A 27980-nucleotide genomic window follows, 5' to 3' on the forward strand; every position below is an offset into this window, starting at 1 on the left:
TCTGTATCAAACAATAAGCAATTTATTGCCATTTTCTCCATTTGAACCACCATATTGGCAACCATCTTGTATTCAGGTGACCCATTTATGAAATCTGAATTATGAAGGAAGGAAATGTTTTATTTAACGATACACTCAACCTATTTTATTTACGCTTATATAGCATCACACATATGGTTAAGGACCACACAGATACTGAGAGAAGAAACCCGCTGTCGCCACTTCATTGTTCTTCTTTGTTTTCTGATTTGGCCATCATCTTGGCCACCATCTTGGAGTTTTCAAATTTCTCAAGGATGGCACCCAGTGCATTATCGATGTGAACACCCAACAGTGTCAGAATCCATAGATAACAACTATGTGTCAAATTTTGCACACCCAAGTGGTAATTCTTCGAGACTATCATAAAGACAATGACAATGACCTTTATTCTCATAAACTGTAGGCTTACAGTATAGAGAAGAATGAAATACACACACACACACACACACACACACACACACACACGCATATATATATATATACTACTCAAAAGAATTTAAGGGTCAGACGATATTTTCGACATTATTTTCTGAATGTCAGTTATATTAGCTAGACCATAAGGTCACGCATGGTATTGTTCCATTTTGATGAAAGTGGGTCTAAGCAACCCATAAATGAATTAAAATCCACTGTCATTGACACTATCGACTAGTTCTAATGGCGAAAACATGCTTACATTTGCACGTAAATTAGGGCGAAAGCGAAAGGTCTGCTAAGTGCCCATAACTTGCTTTTTCACAAAGCGCTTCATTTGCACGCTTTGCACGTGTATTCCATGTTCCCAATGCTGAATTTCCGTATAACTGGAGCTTGCGTTCGTGTACGGTGCACACTCCAAATTCGACAATGGTACGACTTCAACTGACTATCGAAGATCGAGGAAGGGCTATTGCTTGGCTTCAGGATGGCAATACGCAAAGAAATGTTGCTCTGAGACTTGGTGTCAGTCAGAGTGTCGTTGGCCGACTGTGGCAACGGTACCAAGCAACGAATTCTGTTCGAAATCGTCCACGTTCGGGAAGACCCCGAAGCACTACAAATAGAGAGGACCGCTACATCACCAATATGGCTCTACTCAACGCACAACCACTGCACGCCGATTACGTGACAATCTGCGGACTGCGACTGGAACTCGAGTGTCTGATCAAACCATACGCAATCGTCTGAGAGCCAATAATCTACGCTGCCGTCGCCAGGCTGTTCGACCACCACTCCTACCACGTCACAGAACGGCCAGACGTCACTGGTGCACGCTTCATCTGCGGTGGCAACGTGTTCAGTGGGGTCGAGTCCAGGTTTAGTCTCCAGTTCAACGACGGTCGGGTTCGTGTCTACAGACGTCCTGGGGAGCGCTTCGCTGACGTTAACGTTAGACAACGTCACCGTTTCGGTGGTGGCAGCGGCATGGTGTGGGGCGGCATCTCTATCCACCACAGGACCCCCCCTCTGTGTGGTGGATGGCAATCTGAATGGAATCCGCTATCTGAATGAGATTATCTGGCCGTTGGTTCTCCCAGGCCTTCAGCAGATTGGCGGCGGGGCAGTTCTGCAGGATGACAATGCCAGACCCCACCGCGCCAGGGTGGTAACGGACTTTCTCAGACAACAAGGTATCGCCAGGATGGATTGGCCAGCATATTCGCCTGACTTGGCCCCAATAGAGACCGCCTGGGACGAATTAGGCAGGAGAGTTCGGGATAACCATGCCCTCCGGCCAACCTTCATGATCTGGGTCAACTTCTTATGGCAGAGTGGCAGGCCATTCCCCAAGAGTTCTTCAGACGTCTGATCAACAGCATGAGGCAACGATGTGTCGAGTGTATTCGCGCCAGGGGTGGATTCACACACTATTAAACGAATGTTCTAATGTGTAAAATCCATCTTTGACAACCTTCAACTTTGACAGCATGTCATGTGACTTTCTTGTATACAGTGACGTTTATTTGTGGTTTTTTGTAAATATGGAACAATAAATAAAATATTTGGTGTAGTTTACATCATCAATCTAATACACTCTAAAACTTATTTGGTTATAAATTTTTGACCCTTAAATTATATATATATATATATATATATATATATATATATATATATATATATATATACATGTATGCATGTATGCATGCATGCATGCATGCATACGTACGTACATACATACATATATAATTATATATAGATGCTATGATAGGTACTATATAAAATTAGTGGGCAACGGGTGGAGTAAAAATAAGGAATTGCTTATAATAAATATTTAATGTGATTAGATACAATGTAATTGTTATTGGAAACTCCGACAGTATTTACATACATGTACTTAAAAGTTGGTATCCTGACATTAAAAGATGCAAACTCAATGTGCTCAGTCAGAATAAAATGTGTTCAGTTATGTTTGTTAATGGTTTGACAATGTAAATTCTAATCTGCTGTCAAAGTGTTGCTTAAACATTTCACTACCTGTAATTCTGGGGGTTTTTTTTTTATATTATATTTATACCATCTCCTATTAATGAGCCATAAATTTGCAAGTGCATTTGAAGAAATCATTCAGCTCTCATAGTGAAGCCATTGATGCCTCTGGGTGCCACTCATGTTTCGTTAGCTTTCCCCATTCCCCATTGTTTATAAGTGTCCACTTGTTTCTGTCAGTTGCGCTATATAAAATACTGAGCTGTCCAACACTGCCTTTTACCATCACCTAAAATTCCAGTCTCCTTACAGAAAATTCCATTAATTCTGCCTGCACGCCTGCTGACTTGTTAGTGGTATGGTCCACACTGCTTGCCACTCATTTAAGACTTTTGATTTCAGAACCTGCAGCCTGTTTTTATAACAGAACAGGATGACCACTATTATTGCAAGATTCGTCATTTTGATGTATGATCGCACAAGTACCTATAGTGACAATAGCCGATGATTAATGTTATTATAGGTGTTAAAACTGTATTGATATAGTTTATATTTTATGAGATATTGAGTAAAATAGCTTGTGGATGGTGGCCATCTTGGATTTCAAGATGACAGCCATATATTTGATGTCACCATTGGATTCTTAGACCCCTGAAATGTCAGTCTAGGTGTTAAATCTGTATTGATATCTTTACTACTAAATGAGATATTGAGCAAAATAGCAATCTAATTAAAGTTAGCTTCACTATTACATGTGGATCTAACAGCAGCCCATTGGAGCTCATGTCCAGTTGACCTTTCATTCGACCAATCAAAACCTTACTTGCAAAATCATGCGAGTGATTTGACAAGAATTTGAAAACATTCGGGATTATGCTGAGGGTATACGAAATGATTCGGGAGAATTACGAAGTATGCCGAAAACTAATTTCAATATAAAATTTTATATAAAATTTGTTTCAAGACAAAAAAAAACCTGTGATGGTATAGCCATAAAATCTGTTTATACTAGTATACAATCCAGAGTTTATTACTACACTTTCCCCCCTGTTTTTTTCAGTGTTGAAATAGACCAACAAGGTCGCCTATTGCATAAATAGTCTCGCCCGATATTTATAGAATTTGTATGCTCCCAAATAACGCTATAAAAGGTGAAGTGTAATTGGTCGATATTTAAATTGTTATTTATAAATAAAATGTCACCTGGACATGAGAGTGCACGCAATGCTATTAGATCTACTGGCGGACCCAGTAGAGCTGTTAATCAGGTTGGCAAAATAGCATGTGGACGGCGACCATCTTTGATTTCAAGATGGCAGCCACAATTTGCAAACACTTCTGTCACCACTGGATTCCTAGTCCCCTAACATGTGGGTATAGGCATTTCAACTCTCTCGATATGTGTATTAGTTCAAGATGGCAGCCATACAGGGTGCAATTTCCAGTGGGCCCTGGACTAAATATCCTTGTATTGGGTTAATCTAACCATTTGCCAATGTTCATGCTTTCACAAAAAAGTGCACAATTGATCAGCTAAGTCGCTCCACTACTAGCATGGATAGTAAACATACTGTAAGGTTATTCACATATATTTGATTACAAAATAAAAACATTACATACAATTTAGACATCTACTGATCATTTAGATAATGGATTAATCTATCACATATAGTGTCTACATAAGGTGTTTACTTAGCTGAAATATACATTAGTTAACAAATATGTAAATTAATATAACATCTTTTGGGAAAAGTACCCTTGGTGGACGATAATGTACCCTCGGTAGTTGGGTACTGTAAAATCCATCCTACTGAAATCTTAAGTGTCTCATTTTCCTAGAACTATCCCTAGCACTGACAGTAAACATACATGTACCATAAGGTTATTCACATATATTTTTAAATAATAATAATAATAATTTCTTTTAATTTGGAAATGTACTCTGATCATTTAGATAATGGATTAATCCATGATATACATATTTAATTGTCATGTCTACATTATAAGGTGTTTACTTAGCTGAAATATACATTAGCCAACATATATGTAATGTAATATACCATGTTAAAGGAAAAGTACCCTCAGTGGATGATATCCATGTACCTTCGGTAGTTAGGTACAGTAAAATTCACCCTTTTGAAATGTTAAGGATCTCCTTTTCTGAAAACTACTTCTGACATATATAGTAAATATGCAGTAAGGTTATTCATATCTATTTATTTAAAAAAAAGAAAAAAAGAAAAAGAATTACATATGAAAAGATAATCTACCCTGATCAGTTAAATAACAGATTAGGCCATCACATTCATATTGAATTGTCATGTCTACATTAGACAGTGTTTACGTAGCTGAAATATACATTAGCCAACATATGTGTAATGTAATATAAAACTACCCTCGGTGGATGATATCCATATACCCTCAGTAGTTAAGTACCATAAAATCCACCCTTTTGAAATGTTACGTGTCTGTTTTTCTGAAAACTACCACTGACATCGGTAGTAAACATACAGTAAGATTATTCACATCTACTTAAAAAATAATAATATAATTTTAATGGAAATGTAAATGCAAATATGTAATAAAATGGAAATCTATGCTGATCAGTTAGATAGTTGATGAATAATTCATATTCATATTTAATTTTCAGTGTCTACATAAATAGGAGGGGCCGGACGTAGCCCACTGGTAAAGCATGGTCGGTCTAGGATCGATTCATTTTTATTGGACCATTGTGCTATTTCTTATTACAGCCAGTGCACCACCACTGGTACATGTATATCAAAAGCCGTGGTATGGTTCATATAAAAGATTACCTGCTACTAATGAAAAAATATAGTGGGTTTCCTCTCTAAGACTATATGTCAGAATTACCAAATGTTTGACATCCAATGAATCAATGTGCTCTAGTGGTGTCGTTAAACAAAAAACAAAACACTGTTTACTTATACATATGCATTTCACACACGCACACATTTATTTCAACTTATTTCCGTGCTTATATCCAATTAAGGTTCAAGCTCGCTGTCTTGGGCACACACCTCAGCTATCTGGGCTGTCTGTCCAGGACAGTGGGTTAATTGTTAGTTGGTTAATGGTCCTTAAGAACTTGCTATGGGCTGGAGCCGTTACGGGGTTGCGAACCCTGTACACACCAGCCTGTAGTCCGATGGCTTAACCACTGCGCTACCGAGGCCGGTTACACACACACACACACACACACACACACACAGGCACACGCACGTATGTATGTGTGTATGTATGTATGTATGTATGTATGTATGTATGTATGTATGTATGCATGTATGTATGCATGTATGTATGCATATGTATATTAAAGGTAAATGAACCTTCAGTGGTACTTTATTCAAATATATTTAATAAAAATCATATTTTAAAAAATAAAGAAACAGAAATCTACTCTGATCACTTAGATAATTGATTAATTTTGTGTCTACAAAAGTAGATTTTTACTTTGAGAAAATAGACAGCCAAGAAGTGTGTAATTTATTAACTACATCAGTGGATGACTTCATGTGTACTTGGTAGTGAGATAATGTATTTATAATCCAACCTACTGAAATCTTAAATTTATAATTTTCCAAAAACCTACCGTAACTACTGTTGTGTTGTTGTTATTATTATTATTTAGGACAATTGTTATTACAAATAATTATAATTAAAAGTAGTGGACAACATTTTTCTAATCGGTTAGACCTGTACTCAATTATACAGTAATTATTTTAAATTATATATTCTGTAGTTGTTGAATGATTTTTGTTGTTGTTGTTTGTTTATTTGTTTATGAAATTAAGTTGTACAGACATTCATTGCAATTTTGACGTTTAGATAACCGTAACGACTGGTGTAAAATTCATCAAAATATCGGCGGGATTATCCCACAGAAGATTAATTGATTGATTGAATGTTTGTTTAACGACACCCCAGCACAAAAATACATATCGGCTATTGGGTGTCACAAATGGTAGCCCACAGAAGAAGAGTAGGAAAACAACAAACAACGACATTGATATACGCTACATAACATTCAATTACACAATTTATTAACCACACTGTATATTATCAAATACTTGTTACATTAATATCTACAGTTGGAATAATTTATATATATACACCAGAACATTACTCGATGTCGTAAAATCTCGATGTCGATCAAACCGTTTGCTCGTGAATATTCAGTAGACTCTCACTGGCTGACGACTCTCAGTGTCTACGATTTAGTCTCTCCTTTTGTAATGACTTCTTCTTCTTTTTAATAATCATCCACAATATACAACACTGAATTGCCCTGAAAATCCATTTCTGGGCATCTTTGTTTATAAGTTTTTGGAAAGAATGTTTGTTTTGGTTAACGACACCACTAGAGCACATTGATTTATCAAACATTTGTTAAACATTTGATATTTCTGACATATTTTTTTAGAAAGGAAACCTGCTACATTGTTCCATTAGTAGCAAGGGATCTTTTATATGCACCAGCGGACGAACAGGATAGCACATACCATGGCCTTTGGTATACCAGTCGTGGCACACTGGCTCGAATGAGAAATAGTTTAGTGGGCCCACCAACGGGGATCAATCCCAAGCTGGCCGCACATCAAGCATTACCACTAGGCTACGTCCCAACCACAAATGCTGTCAGAAATTGATGACAAAATTTACCTGAAAAACACTGAAACAGCAAAGTAAATTTTTTATAGTGAAATATAATGTGATAAACCCCATTTTAAAACCGGACGTCCCATAATGGTGCCAGATTGAATCTCATTATGAGTAAGGGCCCCATTTTGAAAAAAAAATGAGAAAAAGGCACGTCTATGACACTATGTACACCGTTTCAAAATAATTAGTAGTTATGTCATTTCTTTTTACGTTCAGTATTAACAGTAAACTGTTGCACGGTCGTAGACCGAATCCGACTACAACAATCCTCCAGTTATGTATCCCGACATGCTTTAGTAGAAACAAAATGGTGGATATTTGTTGACAGTCGCGACGAAGAGAAACATTTACAATTTTATGCTACTTTTATGCATTATGCGATCTTGGAATAATGGTAGAATGAAGTCTATATACAAAGGTTTACATTTATTTTTTCAATAATGAAGTTGCATGATTATAAGAATCCAGAAAGTTAAATATCTCTGTCAGTAACATGCTTGAACACATCATGATTCATGATCAACTTCGGATCAAGTTCAACTTGTCATGGGCGATCAGATTGACAAAGATCAAGTGATCAGCACTGCCAGTTATAGTCAGATCTAGCTTATATTTTTGTTTTCTGTTCAAATAAATGGAATGTTTAAACAATTTTGTATATTTTCGAGGTGGAGGGCGAGATCTAGTTCATGGCATGATCAGAATCATGGTGTAGTCCGAAGGCGAAGGGACTTAATTTAGAATATGTGGTTCTTCTACATCTGAACTTTGTTACATATCTTATATGTAGCTTGTATTCGAAACTTGTGGAACCATGTTTCAAACGTTTCTCAACCGAAATAGTGAACAAATGGACACACAAACCAAAAATGTGTAACCTACCTTACTCGCTAAATCCCGATTGAAGTACTTGTGTCATTATTAACAAAATAAATCTTCCAATGACAAAAGTCCCCTGCCATTTTAAATATGCTTACATAGAGAGAAGCAACTTGCCATGCACGTTAAGAAAAGTATTTGCAACATGCCCCGTTCACTAGTTCATGGTGTAGAGCTTGGGTCGAACCTGAAGGATCCACACCACACACACACAGTGGACAAATTTTGTTAGCTTTTTCCACCCATCCCAACCAGTGTTCAACGACTGGTTTGTCAAAGTATGTGGTCTGTGGGAAAGTGCATGTAAAAGATTCCTTGCTGCTAATGAAAAATAACAGCAGGTTTCTTCTGAAGATGTATGTTAGAATGTTTTTAATGTTTGATATCACAGTATTATGAAAAAAACGTGAACCATAAACCGGTCTATTTATATCTGACTTGCTTTTAAAAAATCTGCATACGATTGAACCTAAAACAAGTGAACAAATGAGTAAGAGACAAGTAGACAATCAAAATATTTGTGTACCCGATTGCCATTTTGCACTGTGCACACTATATTAAATGGCGTGTAATGTTAAACAAACCTAATAAACAAATGTTTTACACTGCTGTCATTGTCAAAGTCTTATCTGCTTCGCAGATTCATTGCATAAGAGTTTTGGTGACATGTGACTCGCGTCACTCTTGAAAACAATAGCCCGTTTTATGAGAGTAGCTGAAGAATGTCAGCATTAGACCTCGACATGCATTTAATCTCATCACAACAGAAAATGGCATGGATATGGATATTTGTTGGTTGATTTTAACAATAAAGTGAACAAGGTAAAACATTTCATCAAGGGATCATGCAACATGGGATCTTTTATATGCACCATCTTGTAGACAGGATAGCACATACCACGGCCTTTGATGTACCAGTCGTGGTGCACTGGCTGGAGCAAGAAATAGCCCAGTGGGCCCACTGATATGGATCGATCCCAAACCGACCGCGCATCAAGCGAGTGCTTTACCACTGGGCTACATCTCACCTGCATTTGACATCAGATTTACTTCTATATATAACACAGAGAGTGTTTTTGACCAAGCTGACCACATCACATTTGTGTGATATTTAACAGGCAAACTCACCATGTTTTACCAACTATTCCACTAGTTAAGTAACAAACTGAAATAATACTATTGCTCAATATATATACATACGTTATGCAGCTTACAGACAACTTAAATTTAGTAGAATATTGCTGTATAGTGCATGCTAACTAATGTTTGGTTTAATCATTAGCATGCGTACATCTCTTTAAATTTAACATTATGAACTATTAGTCTCTTGTTTAGCCTTGCTATATTTGCTAAACTTTTATGCTTGCTAACATTTTTTGATTGACAGTATGAATGTGACCTCAAACTACATGTAATAACCAATATTTTCCAGGATTTCCCATATTTAAGCCCCAAGCTTAAATGCAAAAAATACCACCTTGGAGAAAATAAAATTTTATCTGAAATTAGGCCCAGGGCTTAAAGTTAAAAAGTTGACCCCAAAAAATTATATTATAATAAAGATAAAAGGTGCAACTTAATATAGTATCAGAGCACATAATAATTATTGTTCCTAACAATTAACCTTTAGGCTTATAGTCACAAACATGAAAAATATGTTTCAATATCAGAGTAGGTAGCTAGCAGTTATTAATTTGACTTTCAGTTGAGGAGGGGCAGTGCATGCATGCATTCTAGTTACCTCGGTTTCTTAGTTGAGGAAAGAGAAGAGGTGAATGCTTCTGATGCCTATTAATGTCAATGTTTGTGTAGGGTTATTTTAAAGAAACTGTCATGAATTTGCAGCCATTTTTAAGATGTCAACTAACAGAGACATTTTAATGACTATAATTACATATTAAATAAAACATTTGTGTAACATATATCAGTGGCTGTGTATATTAAGTAAATGTTTCTGTATAACATATCGGTGGCTGTATATCAAGTGTGTTTCTGGTCGTCCTAGTGTTTGTACTAACTCAAACTACAGTTTATCAAGTGTGTTTCTGGTCGTGATAGTGTTTGTACTAACTCAAACTACAGTTTATCTCCCAATCACGGCTAGCTCTGGCACTCGCTAAATTCGCTAATTGCAAATTTTGAAAGCAGTTGGCAAATTTTATTTTCATTTGACGAAATTATTTTATGTGATAATTGACATGATGTTTACTTCATGTGTAATTTTGCTAAATTAGCTAAGGATTCTTGATGAAGTGTGTACCAGCACATTACAATTTTAATATCGAGATATTTATTTATGTAAACATATTTGATATTGATTAATTGGAATGTGTTTTATATTTTTTAATAAATATTTATTTATTTATTTTGTATCATATTTAAATGTAACAGTAAGGAAATATGACATGAATTTGTAACTATGGTAATTCATCTTTAATTGAAGTACATTTAATATTTGTCGTTAGGTGTACATTTGTTTTCTATTGTTAATAGTTAAATGTAACAGTAAGGAAATATGACATGAATTTGTAACTATGGTAATTCATCTTTAATTGAAGTATATTTAATATTTGTCGTTATCGTTAGGTGTACATTTGTTTTCTATTGTTAATAGTAAATACGATATATCATTTTTTGTAACCTAGGGGAAAGTCCTGATGTAAAATATTATCCGAATTTAGGCCCATGGGCTTAAATACGGTAAAATTTCCCATTGGCTTCATTTCTAGTGTGCTTAAATACAGGAAATACTCACATACACACGCACACGCACGCACACACAAACACAAGAATAATGTAAACTTGTCTAAACATGGAAATGTTTTAGTTCACTAATCACCAAGTATATTATTTCAGTAGTGTCAGTTATTTTTCTTCTTTTTTGTTTACAGAAATTTGATATTCATGATGGCGTTTAATGCTGGCAGCAAGATAATGATTAATGACCAGCTGATCCTTGAAGAGGATTACGATGAAAACTATCAACCTTCAGAGGCGGGTGAGTCGGTCATACAGTTTTGTTGTATCCGTGTAGTAACAATATCAACCTTCAGAGGCGGGTGAGTCGGTCATACAGTTTTGTTGTATCCGTGTAGTAACAATATCAACCTTCAGAGGCGGGTGAGTCAGTCATACGGTTTTATTGTATCCGTGTAGTAACAATATCAACCTTCAGAGGCGGGTGAGTCGGTCATACGGTTTTATTGTATCCGTGTAGTAACAATATCAACCTTCAGAGGCGGGCGAGTCGGTCATACAGTTTTGTTGTATCCGTGTAGTAACAATATCAACCTTCAGAGGCGGGTGAGTCGGTCATACGGTTTTGTTGTATCCATGTTGTAACAATACTATGTGATAGTAGCATGAATCTAACCAGCAATCCTTGACTGGTACATCAAAGGCTGTGGTATGTACTGTCTTGTTTATATGGGAAAATGCAATTAAAATATCCCTTGCTGGTTTTTTTGGTAAGATTAGCCTATGTTAGCAACCACCAGCGATTAGCACAGTTCATGGTAGCAAATAGCCATATCGTCCTGGTCAGGATTTCTTCAAAATTCCATTGTGGGTAAGCACACCACCTGGTGGTTGTGGTGGTCATTACCTATGTGGCAGTCATGGTTTTTATTCTCCTTCTCCACCCCTGTTTCTGTCTCTGTCCATCTCACCCCCCGACTTCTCTGTCCCTTGCCCTCTTTACACCAAGCAATAGTAGTTAACAATGTGCTGATGTTTTGTAAAACAAACATTCCTTTCCTTTCCAATATGATAGTCCTTGAGGCCATGCTTAAAACATTATCTACTAAGTACTATAGACTGAGGTTCATAAGTTGGATAAATTCACTATGTATATAAAGGGATGTGTTGCTACATGTATGCCTCCACCCCCCCCCCCCCCCCCCCCCCCCCCCCAACCCTTTCCTGTCCTAGACGGAGGAACTGGTTGAGGCTGGCACTTGTGCCCTGGACAGGTGTGCACTACAACAGCTTGCTCTCATTGTGCACGTTAAACAATTTTCCATTCCATACATGTACGTGGAAGGTGTAGGCTATGTGACAACAGCAGATTTTTCTCACTCTCTAGCTGGATCAAGTGCCTTTCAGGCTTTCTGTCAGAGGGTAAAACGAGTATGGTGCCATACCCAATTTTTTGTGCAGATTTTGACAGATCTTAACCCTAACCCTAACACTAAACCTAACCTATTTTCTTTCTGGAGGATGCCCCCAATACCCTCTGTCGACTGCAGTTGCATTCACAACACACATTGTAAATATTCAATTCCATAGCACCATACTCAAAAATGTCTTTCTGGCAGAAACCCTGCCTTTATCTTATCACTTGTTTGGTGTTGATTTGTAACTAGTAATTCATTATTTGTTGTTCTTTTCAGAGATCCTTGAATATGCCAACGTCCTGGGCATTGACCCAATGGCCGAGCCACACCTGATGTGGATTGCTCGAGAAGGATTCAATGCTCCTCTCCCAGAAAACTGGAAACCATGGTTAGTTGGTGTTACATTGATTATCTTATATGCACACTTGACAGAAAATACCTTCTTTTTTTGTGGAAATGTATAGATCATAACTAGAAGCAGAAGCCGCATAATGGGGTGGTATGGAGGTTCTGTATTTGAACACCTGAAATTCTTAATTTACTTACAGGAGCATACTGAAACTGAAGATTATTTTTTTCAAGAATGTACAAAGTCCCATTGGGCCCTCAAATTTCCACCTTCCAGGCCATCACACATACAGTATCAATAACCCTCCTCACTTTGAAATTCACTCTGTGGGCCCTCAAATTTCCACCTCCCAGGCCATCACACATACAGTGTCAGTAACCCTCCTCACATTGAAATTCACTCTGTGGGCCCTCAAATTTCCATCCCCCAGGCCATCACACATACAGTGTCAATAACCCTCCTCACATTGAAATTCACTCTGTGGGCCCTCAAATTTCCATCCCCCAGGCCATCACACATACAGTGTCAATAACCCTCCTCACATTGAAATTCACTCTGTGGGCCCTCAAATTTCCATCCCCCAGGCCATCACACATACAGTGTCAATAACCCTCCTCACATTGAAATTCACTCTGTGGGCCCTCAAATTTCCATCCCCCAGGCCATCACACATACAGTGTCAATAACCCTCCTCACATTGAAATTCACTCTGTGGGCCCTCAAATTCATCCCCCAGTCACATATACAGTGTCAATAACCCTCCTCAATTGAAATTCACTCTGTGGGCCCTCAAATTCATCCCCCAGGCCATCACACATACAGTGTCAATAACCCTCCTCACATTGAAATTCACTCTGTGGGCCCTCAAATTCATCCCCCAGGCCATCACACATACAGTGTCAATAACCCTCCTCACATTGAAATTCACTCTGTGGGCCCTCAAATTCATCCCCCAGGCCATCACACATACAGTGTCAATAACCCTCCTCACATTGAAATTCACTCTGTGGGCCCTCAAATTTCCATCCCCCAGGCCATCACACATACAGTGTCAATAACCCTCCTCACATTGAAATTCACTCTGTGGGCCCTCAAATTTCCATCCCCCAGGCCATCACACATACAGTGTCAATAACCCTCCTCACATTGAAATTCACTCTGTGGGCCCTCAAATTTCCATCCCCCAGGCCATCACACATACAGTGTCAATAACCCTCCTCACATTGAAATTCACTCTGTGGGCCCTCAAATTTCCATCCCCCAGGCCATCACACATACAGTGTCAATAACCCTCCTCACATTGAAATTCACTCTGTGGGCCCTCAAATTTCCATCCCCCAGGCCATCACACATACAGTGTCAGAAATTCACTCTGTGGGCCCTCAAATTTCCATCCCCCAGGCCATCACACATACAGTGTCAATAACCCTCCTCACATTGAAATTCACTCTGTGGGCCCTCAAATTTCCATCCCCCAGTGCCATCACACATACAGTGTCAATAACCCTCCTCACATTGAAATTCACTCTGTGGGCCCTCAAATTTCCATCCCCCAGGCCATCACACATACAGTGTCAATAACCCTCCTCACATTGAAATTCACTCTGTGGGCCCTCAAATTTCCATCCCCCAGGCCATCACACATACAGTGTCAATAACCCTCCTCACATTGAAATTCACTCTGTGGGCCCTCAAATTTCCAATCCCCCAGGCATCCCCCAGGCCATCACACATACAGTGTCAATAACCCTCCTCACATTGAAATTCACTCTGTGGGCCCTCAAATTCATCCCCCAGGCCATCACACATACAGTGTCAATAACCCTCCTCACATTGAAATTCACTCTGTGGGCCCTCAAATTCATCCCCCAGGCCATCACACATACAGTGTCAATAACCCTCCTCACATTGAAATTCACTCTGTGGGCCCTCAAATTCATCCCCCAGGCCATCACACATACAGTGTCAATAACCCTCCTCACATTGAAATTCACTCTGTGGGCCCTCAAATTCATCCCCCAGGCCATCACACATACAGTGTCAATAACCCTCCTCACATTGAAATTCACTCTGTGGGCCCTCAAATTCATCCCCCAGGCCATCACACATACAGTGTCAATAACCCTCCTCACATTGAAATTCACTCTGTGGGCCCTCAAATTCATCCCCCAGGCCATCACACATACAGTGTCAATAACCCTCCTCACATTGAAATTCACTCTGTGGGCCCTCAAATTCATCCCCCAGGCCATCACACATACAGTGTCAATAACCCTCCTCACATTGAAATTCACTCTGTGGGCCCTCAAATTCATCCCCCAGGCCATCACTCATACAGTGTCAATAACCCTCCTCACATTGAAATTCACTCTGTGGGCCCTCAAATTCATCCCCCAGGCCATCACACATACAGTGTCAATAACCCTCCTCACATTGAAATTCACTCTGTGGGCCCTCAAATTCATCCCCCAGGCCATCACTCATACAGTGTCAATAACCCTCCTCACATTGAAATTCACTCTGTGGGCCCTCAAATTCATCCCCCAGGCCATCACTCATACAGTGTCAATAACCCTCCTCACATTGAAATTCACTCTGTGGGCCCTCAAATTCATCCCCCAGGCCATCACTCATACAGTGTCAATAACCCTCCTCACATTGAAATTCACTCTGTGGGCCCTCAAATTCATCCCCCAGGCCATCACTCATACAGTGTCAATAACCCTCCTCACATTGAAATTCACTCTGTGGGCCCTCAAATTTCCACCTCCCAGGCCATCACTCATACAGTGTCAATAACCCTCCTCACATTGAAATTCACTCTGTGGGCCCTCAAATTCATCCCCCAGGCCATCACTCATACAGTGTCAATAACCCTCCTCACATTGAAATTCACTCTGTGGGCCCTCAAATTTCCACCTCCCAGGCCATCACTCATACAGTGTCAATAACCCTCCTCACTTTGAAATTCACTCTGTGGGCCCTCAAATTCATCCCCCAGGCCATCACTCATACAGTGTCAATAACCCTCCTCACATTGAAATTCACTCTGTGGGCCCTCAAATTCATCCCCCAGGCCATCACTCATACAGTGTCAATAACCCTCCTCACATTGAAATTCACTCTGTGGGCCCTCAAATTCATCCCCCAGGCCATCACTCATACAGTGTCAATAACCCTCCTCACATTGAAATTCACTCTGTGGGCCCTCAAATTCATCCCCCAGGCCATCACTCATACAGTGTCAATAACCCTCCTCACATTGAAATTCACTCTGTGGGCCCTCAAATTCATCCCCCAGGCCATCACTCATACAGTGTCAATAACCCTCCTCACATTGAAATTCACTCTGTGGGCCCTCAAATTCATCCCCCAGGCCATCACTCATACAGTGTCAATAACCCTCCTCACATTGAAATTCACTCTGTGGGCCCTCAAATTCATCCCCCAGGCCATCACTCATACAGTGTCAATAACCCTCCTCACATTGAAATTCACTCTGTGGGCCCTCAAATTCATCCCCCAGGCCATCACTCATACAGTGTCAATAACCCTCCTCACATTGAAATTCACTCTGTGGGCCCTCAAATTCATCCCCCAGGCCATCACTCATACAGTGTCAATAACCCTCCTCACATTGAAATTCACTCTGTGGGCCCTCAAATTCATCCCCCAGGCCATCACTCATACAGTGTCAATAACCCTCCTCACATTGAAATTCACTCTGTGGGCCCTCAAATTCATCCCCCAGGCCATCACTCATACAGTGTCAATAACCCTCCTCACATTGAAATTCACTCTGTGGGCCCTTTGAGGTACACACTCATAATCAACTGTAGCCAAATTTATGTTGAGCAGCCACCAAAGTTCTGTCAAAGTTGGCCTCTTAAAGGAATGCTTAAGCAAGGCTTTTGAACTGGTATGCATATTCAACAATATATTTTATTGCTTATCAACAAATATAATCTTATATTTCATTTGTAAAATGGTTAAATGTGATGACTGTTATATATATTTTTCAAAAAAAAATAGGGGAACCTGAAATATTAATGTTAATATCAACTATTAGACCGAACATACGTTTTGACCATAAACATCGTAGTAAAGAACGTTCAAGTCTGTTTATCAACACACTGAAACACATTCCATAGTTTGCACATGCATCACGCAGTTGCCCCGTACACGTGTGTGGGGTGTCATTCTCAATTTTGACAATTTCTAGGAAGGTCCATTAATCACTGTGGAACATCATTTCTGTCAGTCTTTTTCATTCTGTTGATCATCAGTTTTTATTGTTTTGTTTTTAGTCATTTTTATTGTTTAAATTTGCGATTTACTGATAAAAAATGTCAACTTTCAAATTTCACTTCTGACCCCAATCGTCCTTCAAAATCTTTGGTGGTCATAAAACCTACTGTAATACTAAACTACTGGTTTTAATGTTTGCGCAATTAATTCACTATTATCATATAACCATTCCCCACAGCTAATATACCTTACAATTTTGACAATTGTAAATTCTTATTAGAGTTCCCCTACTTTTTTTGAAGAGTATATAATGGGCACAGCCATTTTGTTCCATTCCCTCTAACAAGCCGGTGGTTACCTAATACTTAACGCGTAACGTCAGGAATGAGTCTTAGAACTAGAGAAACAAATGTACCTGGTTTTTGCATTATGCATGTATTACAATGTTCTGTAATAATATCCATCCCAGTAAGCCAGCAATAAGTATATATTATTTTTCAATACAAACTAAACCACTATTATCAAAGTAGCTACAGAACAAGTCAAATAATTGTACCATGTTTTGTCCATGCATTAACTTACGTACTGAAATGATACACGGAGTGTTTTCTTAGTTAATTGGTCTATTCTGTTAGTTGCATCTACCTTATTGGCAGGTGTATATTTGATAGATACCCAGACGAGCCAATTAATTACTGCTGTCTAGACACAAAAATGCATACCGGTATTGTGTAATAACCTGTTGCCCCTAAAATGGTAATGGACATGGTTTATTACTGTAAATAGTTATGTAAAACTATTGATTAAGTAGACTTTCCCATCTAAAATCACAAAACTGACCAATTACGTAGTCCTAGAGAGAAAAAATTTATCACTTGGGTATCATGGGTTGTGTTTTTTGCTCCCAGTGTAGCATGCCAATAGGCCTAATAGTGTACATTTTTCCTTTGGATTATTTAACAGAGAAAAATACTATAAGTCCATTTTGTTTCATTAATGCAACTTGAAATATATTTAATTAAATAGTTTATTATATTATCACGTCATTTATTTTGTTTTACAAGTCAGGTTGATCAAAGAGAAGCGCCTTGTCGTAAATTACTGCTTTTGTTTATACTGTGCATACAGGAGTTGGTCGGAGCTGACGTCACTTCGCCCCAAGCTAGAGTACCAGAATAATCACGTTTTTCATTTGTTAGAGTGTCAGTATGTGTTGGTGGTCCGGGTGTGCATCTTTCCAACACATAAGGCACTTGTTTGAGTTTATTTTCCTTTTAAGACAGGTGGCTGTTTAATATAGGTTACTTTTCACTACATTAAATGAATTGAGAGAATTAAAAGATGGCTGCCTTTCTCTACGTTTTCTCTGCTAATGAAGGAAACTGTCAGTTATAAGATAATTGTCCTCCCCCACTCTCCACCACCCTCCACAACCACTACCCTTGAATGTATTACCATTTCTTCATGACTGGTGTGTCAAAGGCTGTGATATGTATCATCCTTTTTTGTAAAAATGCAGTGCATTTCAGTCATGTGATGGCAGTAGATTTCTTCTTGCATTTCACTTTAAAAATGATCCGAAGTTTGGACACGTTAAATGCAAGGTAACATGGGTTTAAACAAACTAAATTTGTTATAGCACCATTCTTTACATGCCTGTTCATCTGTTCCCAGTTGATGCAAATACTCTTTAATGGCCACTTACTAAAAATGATGTGCTGGGGTGTGATTAAAGAAAACATTGTGTTGCTTTCAGTCAAGACCCGAGTGAGGATATCTACTATTTCAACTTCGCCACAGGAGAAAGCACCTGGGACCATCCGTGTGATGAGTTCTACAAAAACATGGTCAGCGAGGAACGGCGGAAACTGGCTCTGGGTCAAAACAAATCAGGTATGAAGATACGTCAAGAATATTTACTAGAACTGGCTCTCAATCAGAACACACCGGCCTCAGTGGTGTCGTGGTTAGGACTCGGTCTACAGGCTGGTAGGTACTGGGTTCAGATCCCAGTTGAGGCATGGGATTTTTAATCCAGATACCGACTCCAAACCCTGAGTGAGTGCTCCGCAAGGCTCAATGGGTAGGTCTAAACCACTTACACCAACCAGTGATCCATAACTGGTTCAACAAAGACCATGGTTTGTGCTATCCTGCCTGTGGGAAGCGCAAATAAAAGATCCCTTGCTGCTAATCAGAAAGAGTAGCCCATGTAGTGGCGACAGCGGGTTTCCTCTAAAAAATCTGTGTGGTCCTTAACCATATGTCTGACGCCATATAACCGTAAATAAAATGTGTTGAATGCGTCGTTAAATAAAACATTTCTTTCTTTCAATCAGAACAAATCAGGTACGAAGATATGTTAAGAATTAATATTTACTAGAACTGGCTCTCAATCAGAACGAATCAGGTACGAAGATATGTCAAGAATTAATATTTACTAGAACTGGCTCTCAATCAGAATGAATCAGGTACGAAGATATGTCAAGAATTAATATTTACTAGAACTGGCTCTCAATCGGAACGAATCAGGTACGAAGATACGTCAAGAATTAATATTTACTAGAACTGGCTCTCAATCAGAACAAATCGGGTATGAAGATACGTCAAGAATTAATATTTACTAGAACTGGCTCTCAATCAGAACAAATCGGGTATGAAGATACGTCAAGAATTAATATTTACTAGAACTGGCTCTCAATCAGAACAAATCGGGTATGAAGATACGTCAAGAATTAATATTTACTAGAACTGGCTCTCAATCAGAACAAATCGGGTATGAATATATGTCAAGAATTAATATTTACTAGAACTGACTCAATCAGAACAAATCGGGTATGAAGATACGTCAAGAATTAATATTTACTAGAACTGGCTCTCAATCAGAGCAAATCAGGTATGAAGATACGTCAAGAATTAATATTTAACTAGAACTGGCTCTCAATCAGAACAAATCAGGTACAAATTACGTCAAGAATTAATATTTAACTAGAACTGGCTCTCAGTCAGAACGAATCAGGTACGAAGATATGTCAAGAATTAATATTTACTAGAACTGGCTCTCAATCAGAACGAATCAGGTATGAAGATATGTCAAGAATTAATATTTACTAGAACTGGCTCTCAATCAGAACAAATCGGGTATGAAGATACGTCAAGAATTAATATTTACTAGTCATAAAATATGTCAGAAATTAATATTTACTAAAAAATTAAATACATCAGAAATTAATATTTAATAAAAATGATTCTCGTTCCAACCAGTGCATCACAACTGGACAAAGGTCGTGGTATGTGCTTTCCTGTCTGGGAAAGTGCATATAAAAGATCCCTTGCTGCTAATGGAAAAATGTAGCACGTTTTCTCTGATGACTATGAGTCAGAATTGTCAAATGTTTGACTTCCAATAGTCGATGATTAATTATTCAATGTGTTCCAGTAGTGTTGTTAAACAAAACAAACTTTAACTTTAATAAAAATGAAATATGTCAGAAATTAATATTTAATAAAAAATTATTGTTTTTTCTACCAATAAAATTTATCAAGTTCCACATGACACACCTAAATGTTACCTCTGGCTGGTGATCTTTTGCTAATTGCTTGTATTGGAACTAGAGAATGTACCAATAGGATTCGAACCTACTGCGTATTGGATACATCATTCATCTCCAGTTATCCAGGATCACATGTACATGTACTACTGATTTTTTATATGAGAAAACAAATCTTTAGTAATCTCACTTGGTAGTAGATTTTAATCTTAATTTTAACTTTCTCTGTCTTTGATTAATTTCTGATATATGTATATATATACAGAACTTCACATACGTTCTTTTCGCTTCCTATTTATTGCACAAGTTTATTTTGCGCAAGAATACGTACCACGAGACCGCGTAGCGGTCGAATGGTATGTTCTTTCGCAAAATAAACGAGTGCAATAAATAGAAAGCGAAAACAACGTATGTATGTGAAGTTCTGTATTTATTACATACTTTCTTTTATGTTTTACAAAAATGGTTTTTAATTTAACGTCATTACAACACTTTGTTAAATCTATGATCAAAAGTCCTTTCAAGGATTCATTTAACATTAAGAATCATACTCTGCGGCAGCCTTGTGTAATGTTTCAAATACAATGTGACGTCATTTGTAAATCATATATGATGTCAGTAAATAAAAGGCGCTAACTGCAGTAAAAAGAAAAATGGAATTCTCCATTTAAAAGTTCCGGTCCAGATTGCACATATGTACGATACAGAATGAATTTATTACACGGTTTCAAAAGGCCTTTATCACTATAGTAAGATTGAATAGGTATGTAATATTTTTTTTTATCTCATTGGGTTTTTCGTTTTTGTCTGTTTTCAGCTACACCCAAAAAGGAAGCCCGAAAGAAAAAGGAGAAAGCTGAAAAATCTTCAAATTTAAAGGTTCATTTATAGTTTAAAAAACAATACAAAGAGACATGAACCTAGATTTATTTATTTTAAATAACTTTAAATACATTGTTTTAATTGTTTTAATAATATGCTTGCATGAGTAAATACATGTATTTGTCTTTGTCAGCCTGTAACTACAGAACTGTCTCTTTGAAATAAAATAAAATAAAAGTATTAAGAGTTAGACATGAACAATCTAGTGTGTGAATAGTTGTCAGAAAGTAGTTTCAGTTGTTTTTAAATATACAGGTAACAATACGCTATAAGACATGAGACTGCAATAAGTTACTGTGCTGCACTCAAGTACGGTGTTTTGTACTAAAGAGACATTCTCAATTTCCTCTCTAAGCCTTTTTTATGATTAAAAGTACATGCTACATTTAAGTACATTTTAAAAATCTTTTAATATGAATATCTGTATATCCAGTTTGTTTTTGGTCATCCTAATGTTTATAGTAGCTCAAAGTTAATTTCATTCTCAGTAATTTTCACCAGAAACCCTTAGATATTGTAATCAAGAAAATATTATATTGTAATTAGTACTGTCCAAAAATTTCTATGAGCTTAAATCAAAACAAGAGTGACCACAAAATCCAGAATGTTTTTTTTTAATTTTGTTTGTTTGAACAGCATCTGGGCCCACTGAAGGCCGAACAGAGCAAGGGCATCCCGTCAGTCCACCGCGCAGGGAAGCTGGGGCCACTCAAGTCTTCTGATGGTCTGGCCGGGTCGTCCAGTCTAGGGCCAGTCCGCGGGTCAGTGGGGTCTAGCCAGCCGGTAACTTACAATTCATGATACGTTTTACTTATTACAGAATAACACAGAACCTACACACCACACACAGCTTAATACAACAGTGGGGTCCAGCCAGCCAGTAACTTACAATTCATGATACGTTTTACTTATTACAGAATAACACAGAACCTACACACCACACACAGCTTAATACAACAGTGAGGTCCAGCCAGCCGGTAACTCACAATTCATGATACGTTTTACTTATTACAGAATAACACAGAACCTACACACCACATACAGCTTAATACAACAGTGAGGTCCAGCCAGCTGGTAACAATTCATGATATGTTTTACTTGTCACAGAAACTACAGAACATACAGCTTACATACTTGCTTAGTCCTTTTCGAGTCCACTGGCACACAAGGCAGAAACAAGGGTCCTCCACTTTATCCTATCTGCATCCTGCTTTGTAGCCGGGCCCCAACTTATGTGTAGTTGTTTTATTTCTTTGTCTGCAGTTTTCTGCCAGGTTTGTTTGGGCCAACCATGTTTCCTCTTTCCTTCTGGTGTCCATCTCAGTGCAGTTTTGGAGATGCTGTCATCTTTCTTAGGCCATGGCCGATCCATGTCCATCTTCTATACAGCTTAACACAACAGTATTTCTATTTGTTTTGGGTACATTTTCTACAACAGTATGTAAGAATCTATCTGCAAAAAAGTTATATTCTGCATAAGTTATTTCTGTTTGTGTTAAAGTGTAAATGGCAGTTTTGATTGGAAGATTGATTATAAACCATCTGAATAAGACATTTTGTTTTGATTTTCACTTAGATCCGCTCCAGTATGAACACAACAACTGGATCGATGCAGTCCAACAAGAGTATAAACATCACCAGTAGCATGAGTCTGCCTATATACTCGACAGACCTTGAACAAGAGGTGTGTTCCTTACTCTAGCATTATACTAGTATTAAAATAACAGTAAACATGATTTACTTTCATTACATTAGAAGTTTGAACACTCCCAGTGGCTTGATTCTGCAGCATCACTCTGATATAACGATAGCACATTTATAAACATTGCTAGGGCTCGGTTTAGGAAGGAGCGAGCTGCCACTTCTATTTAGGACAACTAAATGCCAACATTGTCCCTGTCATATTGAAAACAAATTTTGAGTTCGAAAGTCTTGGCACCTTTTTCATGTCCTGTCCATCTGTCACAAAATCTTGTTTGGATCGCTGTAATACACTGAACACCAAAAGAACCATGGATATAATTTCCGGCTGTAACATTTACTACTAGATCGGAGAAATCTAGTCTTGAAACTGAGACGGGACTTGGTCAATCATGTATCCTGGAATTGTAGGATATTAAACAAGCTTCCGTTTCATACATTGTTTATGTCCCGAGTGAAATAACTTTGAGTTATTATGAGCTTTAGCAAGTAACAATGAAAATTAGTTCATTAAGGGACATAAACACGATATGATTTGGTAGTGAGTTTAATATCCTATTTATTACCCACAAACCAATCTTAATTTATATCACTCATCTCATTTAATTGACATTCCTGTTGGGCTGTAGTGCGCCAGTTGATATCATCATGTTACGTCGAAGTGTTACGACCCACTTGACATTCTAGTGGGACGTATCACTTTGATATGTACTAAGATATTTTTAACCATATGGGTAATAAAACTTATATATTTTCTTTCAGGGCCACGCGGATGAGCGTCCGAAGAGAATACCCGACTTCGAAGCCCAAGACATCGCAGCGCTAGGATACGAGGTATTAACCCTGGCTTTAGCAAGTGTGAAATATTTCAGGATTTTAACCTACAATGGTTTCATTCAATTATCAATTATGGCAAGTCCCATGCTTTTCTCATCATCCTGGTGTTCATACTGGTTCAAAATTAATTTCATATCAAAATGAAAAAGTACATTCCTCTCAAACTAGGGTCAGTCGCTACAGTATGTTTTTCATCAACAAGAGACTGTTTATAGTAGCTCATTTTTATACCAATAATACTATTGTTTTAGCTTTTATAAAAATATTGTTTGTAACCGATAACCCCTGATATTGTTTGTAACCGATAACCCCTGATATTGTTTGTGACCGATATCCCCTGATATTGTTTGTAACCGATAACCCCTGATATTGTTTGTGACCGATATCCCCTGATATTGTTTGTAACCGATAACCCCTGATATTGTTTGTAACCGATAACCCCTGATATTGTTTGTAACCGATATCCACTGATATTGTTTGTGACCGGTAACCCCTGATATTGTTTGTAACCGGTAACCCCTGATATTGTTTGTAACCAATAACCCCTGATATTGTTTGTGTGGTAGCTTGTTTTTGAATGTGATGTTTCTCGTTGCAGGATTCCGAGGGCAATGTGGACAGAGATTCTAACTCTAACTCGGACAATGACAGTTACCACAAAGATGTGGTGAGTTCAGTTAGGACTGCTATGAAATGTGACGTTTCATCCATGTATCCCATCTCATCCTTCTGTCCATTCATCCATCCATCCTTCCGTCCATTCATTCATGTGTCCATCCATTCATCCAATTATCCTTTTATCCATCCATTTGTTCATCCATATATCCATTCATCCATCCAATCGTACATTCATTCATCCATCCATTAGTTCATTCATCCATCTATCCATCCATTCATTCATCCATGTATTCATTCATCCATCCATTAGTCACATGTATCTTACAGGGGCGGGATGTAACCCAGTGGTCAAGTGCATCAATCCCCGTTGGTGGGCCCATTGGGCTATTTCTCGTTCCAGCAAGTGCACCATGACTGGTATATCAGAGGTTGTGGTATGTGCTATCCTGTCTGTGGGATGGTGCATATAAAAAATCCCTTGCTACTAATGGAAAAATGTAGCAGGTTTCCTCTCTGAGACTCAAAATTACCAAATGTTTGACATCCAATAGCTGATGATGAATAAATGAATGTGCTCTAGTGGTGTTATTAAACAAAACAAACTTTAACTTTATCTTTTAGTTCATGTATCCATTCATCCATCCATGTATCCATTCATCCATTCATCCATCCATTAGTCCATTCATTCATACATGTATCCATCCATTTAATCGTCCATCTATCCATGTATTTTATCCATTCATCCATGTATCCATTCATCCATCCATTAGTCCATCCATTTATCCATCCATTAGTCCATCCATTTATCCATTCATCTATGTATCCATTCATCCATTCATTGATCCATCCATGTATCCATTCATCCATCCATTCATTGATCCATCAATGTTTCCATTCATCCATCCATTAGTCCATTCATCCATCCATCGATGTGTCCATCCATCCATCCATCCATCCATCCATCCATCCATCCATCCATCCATCCATTCATCCATCCATTCATGTATCCATTCATCCATCCATCCATTCATGTATCCATTCATTCATCCATGTATCCATTCATCCATCCATCCATGTATCTATTCATCAATCCATCTATGTATCCATTCATCCATCCATTCATGTATCCATTCATCTATCCATTTATACATTCATCCATCCATTTATTCATGTATCCATTCATCCATCTGTTCATCCATGTATCCATTCATACATGTATCTATTCATCTATGGATCCAGTCATCCATCCATCCATCCATACATTCATGTTTCTGTCTTTCATCTATCCATCTATGTTTGTATGTGATTATTATATTTGTTGTGTTTTTAGGATTTTGGAATTAGCAAGAATCTGTCGGAGTTGTTGTTGACGGACATGAAGAATGTTGATGAAGAAGCCTTGCGGGGATCCTTGGAAAAGGTCAGCTTTCAGTTTCTCTATGTGGGGAAGAAACGCAATGTGTTTGGTATCTTGTTTAGTGTAGCTTACCAGCTGACTGCTACATCTTCATGTGCTTGTGTGGTCACAGCATTAGGTATCATTCTCTGTTAATGATCTTCTGCTAAGTGAAAGTTGTTTAAATATATTTTCTATATATATTTTGATCCATCATCAAAATCCACTGGATGCTACAACTTGTAATTTTGCTTTTCCCATTATACAAACTAGCATTATACTACATTGTATAGTCATATATTATTATATTTTTCCAAACTTCATTTGAATGAACTGTGAATTTACTTCATTCTGCATGTGGAATACAATCATATATACAGTCCTGATAACTGTACTGTAATATACTAATATGAGTTACGCTGTATACATGTAGCGTGATATCGCCACACTGTGTGTCACATACGTTGTTATACAGCCCTGAGGATGGTATTGCTGTATTTCACAGTAGTCTTAAGTTGTACATTGTTACTCGCCTCACTCGTGAGATATTTTCGGGAGCGTCCCTGATTTTTAAAAACTGAATTCTCTTTATAAAGCACTATATAATCAAAGAGCGGGATTTAGCCCAGTGGTAAAGCCGATAATTACGATGATTAATAAATCAGTGTGCTCTAGTGGTGTCGTTAAACAAAACAAACTTCTTTCTAAAACAAATGAATTTCGGTGTAATATTTGATGTGAGTTATGTTTAAAATGAATGGTTTTGTTTTGTTTTGCTTTACTAAAATTAGATGTATTATTGTAGATTATTTTGTTATAACTATGTGTAATATATATTCTTATCCAGCTTTACCAAGGAGCGGTCGTTCGGGTATAAATGTTTAACTTTGTCTACAATGCACATGGGTTCCCTGGGTTTTAATCGGTGTGACACTGTTTGCGCTTGTTATATAATTTTTTATTGCACCCTGCTTTATAAACACACTTAGATCTTATCGGAAAACATTTAAGAAATTTAATTTAAAAATTAGCCAAATCCTTTTCATGGAACAATACATCAACTGAATTATGCTAACATTATTTGAGTTTCTTATTAAAATCATTTTTCCATACACTGTCATTGACAACTTTTATCACTGTTTTTAACATCTTCATATTATAACATCTTCATATTATAAAGTGGCTATTTTATGTTTGTATCCAATACAATTTGGATTTCGCCAAATTATCTGTTAAATTAAAAACAATTGCAGAATTTTGGTTACTTTTTTAACAAAATAGCAATTATTACATGAAATTATTTTGCCAACTTAAAATAAAATTTGCTTCTTTTCTTATAATTTGCAATTGACAAATTTGGCGAGTGCCAGAGGTAGCCCAGCAATATTTTTTAAAACCATCTTTCATATTTGGTTTTATATCTTCTCGTCCGTTGTCTTAAAACCATCTTCCATATTTGGTTTTATATCTTCTCGTCCGTTGTCTTAAAACCATCTTTCATATTTGGTTTTATATCTTCTCGTCCGTTGTCTTAAAACCATCTTCCATATTTGGTTTTATATCTTCTCGTCTGTTGTCTTAAAACCATCTTCCATATTTGGTTTTATATCTTCTCGTCCGTTGTCTCAAAACCATCTTCCATATTTGGTTTCATATCTTCTCGTCCGTTGTCTCAAAACCATCTTCCATATTTGGTTTCATATCTTCTCGTCCGTTGTCTCAAAACCATCTTCCATATTTGGTTTCATATCTTCTCGTCCGTTGTCTCAAAACCATCTTCCATATTTGGTTTCATATCTTCTCGTCCGTTGTCTCAAAACCATCTTCCATATTTGGTTTCATATCTTCTCGTCCGTTGTCTCAAAACCATCTTCCATATTTGGTTTCATATCTTCTCGTCCGTTGTCTCAAAACCATCTTCCATATTTGGTTTCATATCTTCTCGTCCGTTGTCTCAAAACCATCTTCCATATTTGGTTTTATATCTTCTCATCCGTTAAGATGGTAAGTATTGCAGGCTACAAATATAGCAAGATTTCGTGATCCAGCAAACCCAAGATTTTGGTTTGGAAGTGCAAGATTATGAGATGGCATCCCAGAACATCTAGATTATAGTTGTTCATGATTCCAACTGAATATGTAAAAAAATCCCCAAATCCATTACTTGATCCACACTTCTGCCCTTTTAGCATACAGTTTGAAAATTAAGTGCACTGTCACAATAAAATCACTGTTTGCATTAACTCACATTCACAATGTTTGCATGTTAATCT

At 37.7% G+C, this 27980-nt stretch overlaps 1 protein-coding gene across 3 annotated transcripts in view; it reads left to right on the top strand.

Moving 5' to 3' along the window:
- Positions 1 to 7443: 7443 nt before the first annotated feature.
- LOC121372455 (centrosomal protein of 164 kDa-like) overlaps positions 7444 to 27980 on the top strand; it is a 76507-nt gene continuing 55970 nt past the window's right edge. For 2 of the 3 annotated variants that reach the window (XM_041498761.1, XM_041498765.1), the window contains exons 1-11: positions 7444 to 7549; positions 10902 to 11008; positions 12402 to 12513; positions 18479 to 18615; positions 21091 to 21152; positions 21792 to 21938; positions 22732 to 22839; positions 23619 to 23690; positions 24292 to 24360; positions 25642 to 25731; positions 26555 to 26578. In XM_041498761.1, the coding sequence (XP_041354695.1) occupies positions 10915 to 11008; positions 12402 to 12513; positions 18479 to 18615; positions 21091 to 21152; positions 21792 to 21938; positions 22732 to 22839; positions 23619 to 23690; positions 24292 to 24360; positions 25642 to 25731; positions 26555 to 26578 (915 nt within the window). In that variant the 5' untranslated portion in view covers positions 7444 to 7549; positions 10902 to 10914. The remainder of the gene's footprint in view (positions 7550 to 10901; positions 11009 to 12401; positions 12514 to 18478; positions 18616 to 21090; positions 21153 to 21791; positions 21939 to 22731; positions 22840 to 23618; positions 23691 to 24291; positions 24361 to 25641; positions 25732 to 26554; positions 26579 to 27980) is intronic. The other variant, XM_041498764.1, reaches the window with a different exon arrangement.

The sequence above is a fragment of the Gigantopelta aegis genome, chromosome 4, assembly GCF_016097555.1.
Source record: "Gigantopelta aegis isolate Gae_Host chromosome 4, Gae_host_genome, whole genome shotgun sequence".
Lineage (NCBI taxonomy): Eukaryota > Metazoa > Mollusca > Gastropoda > Neomphalida > Peltospiridae > Gigantopelta > Gigantopelta aegis.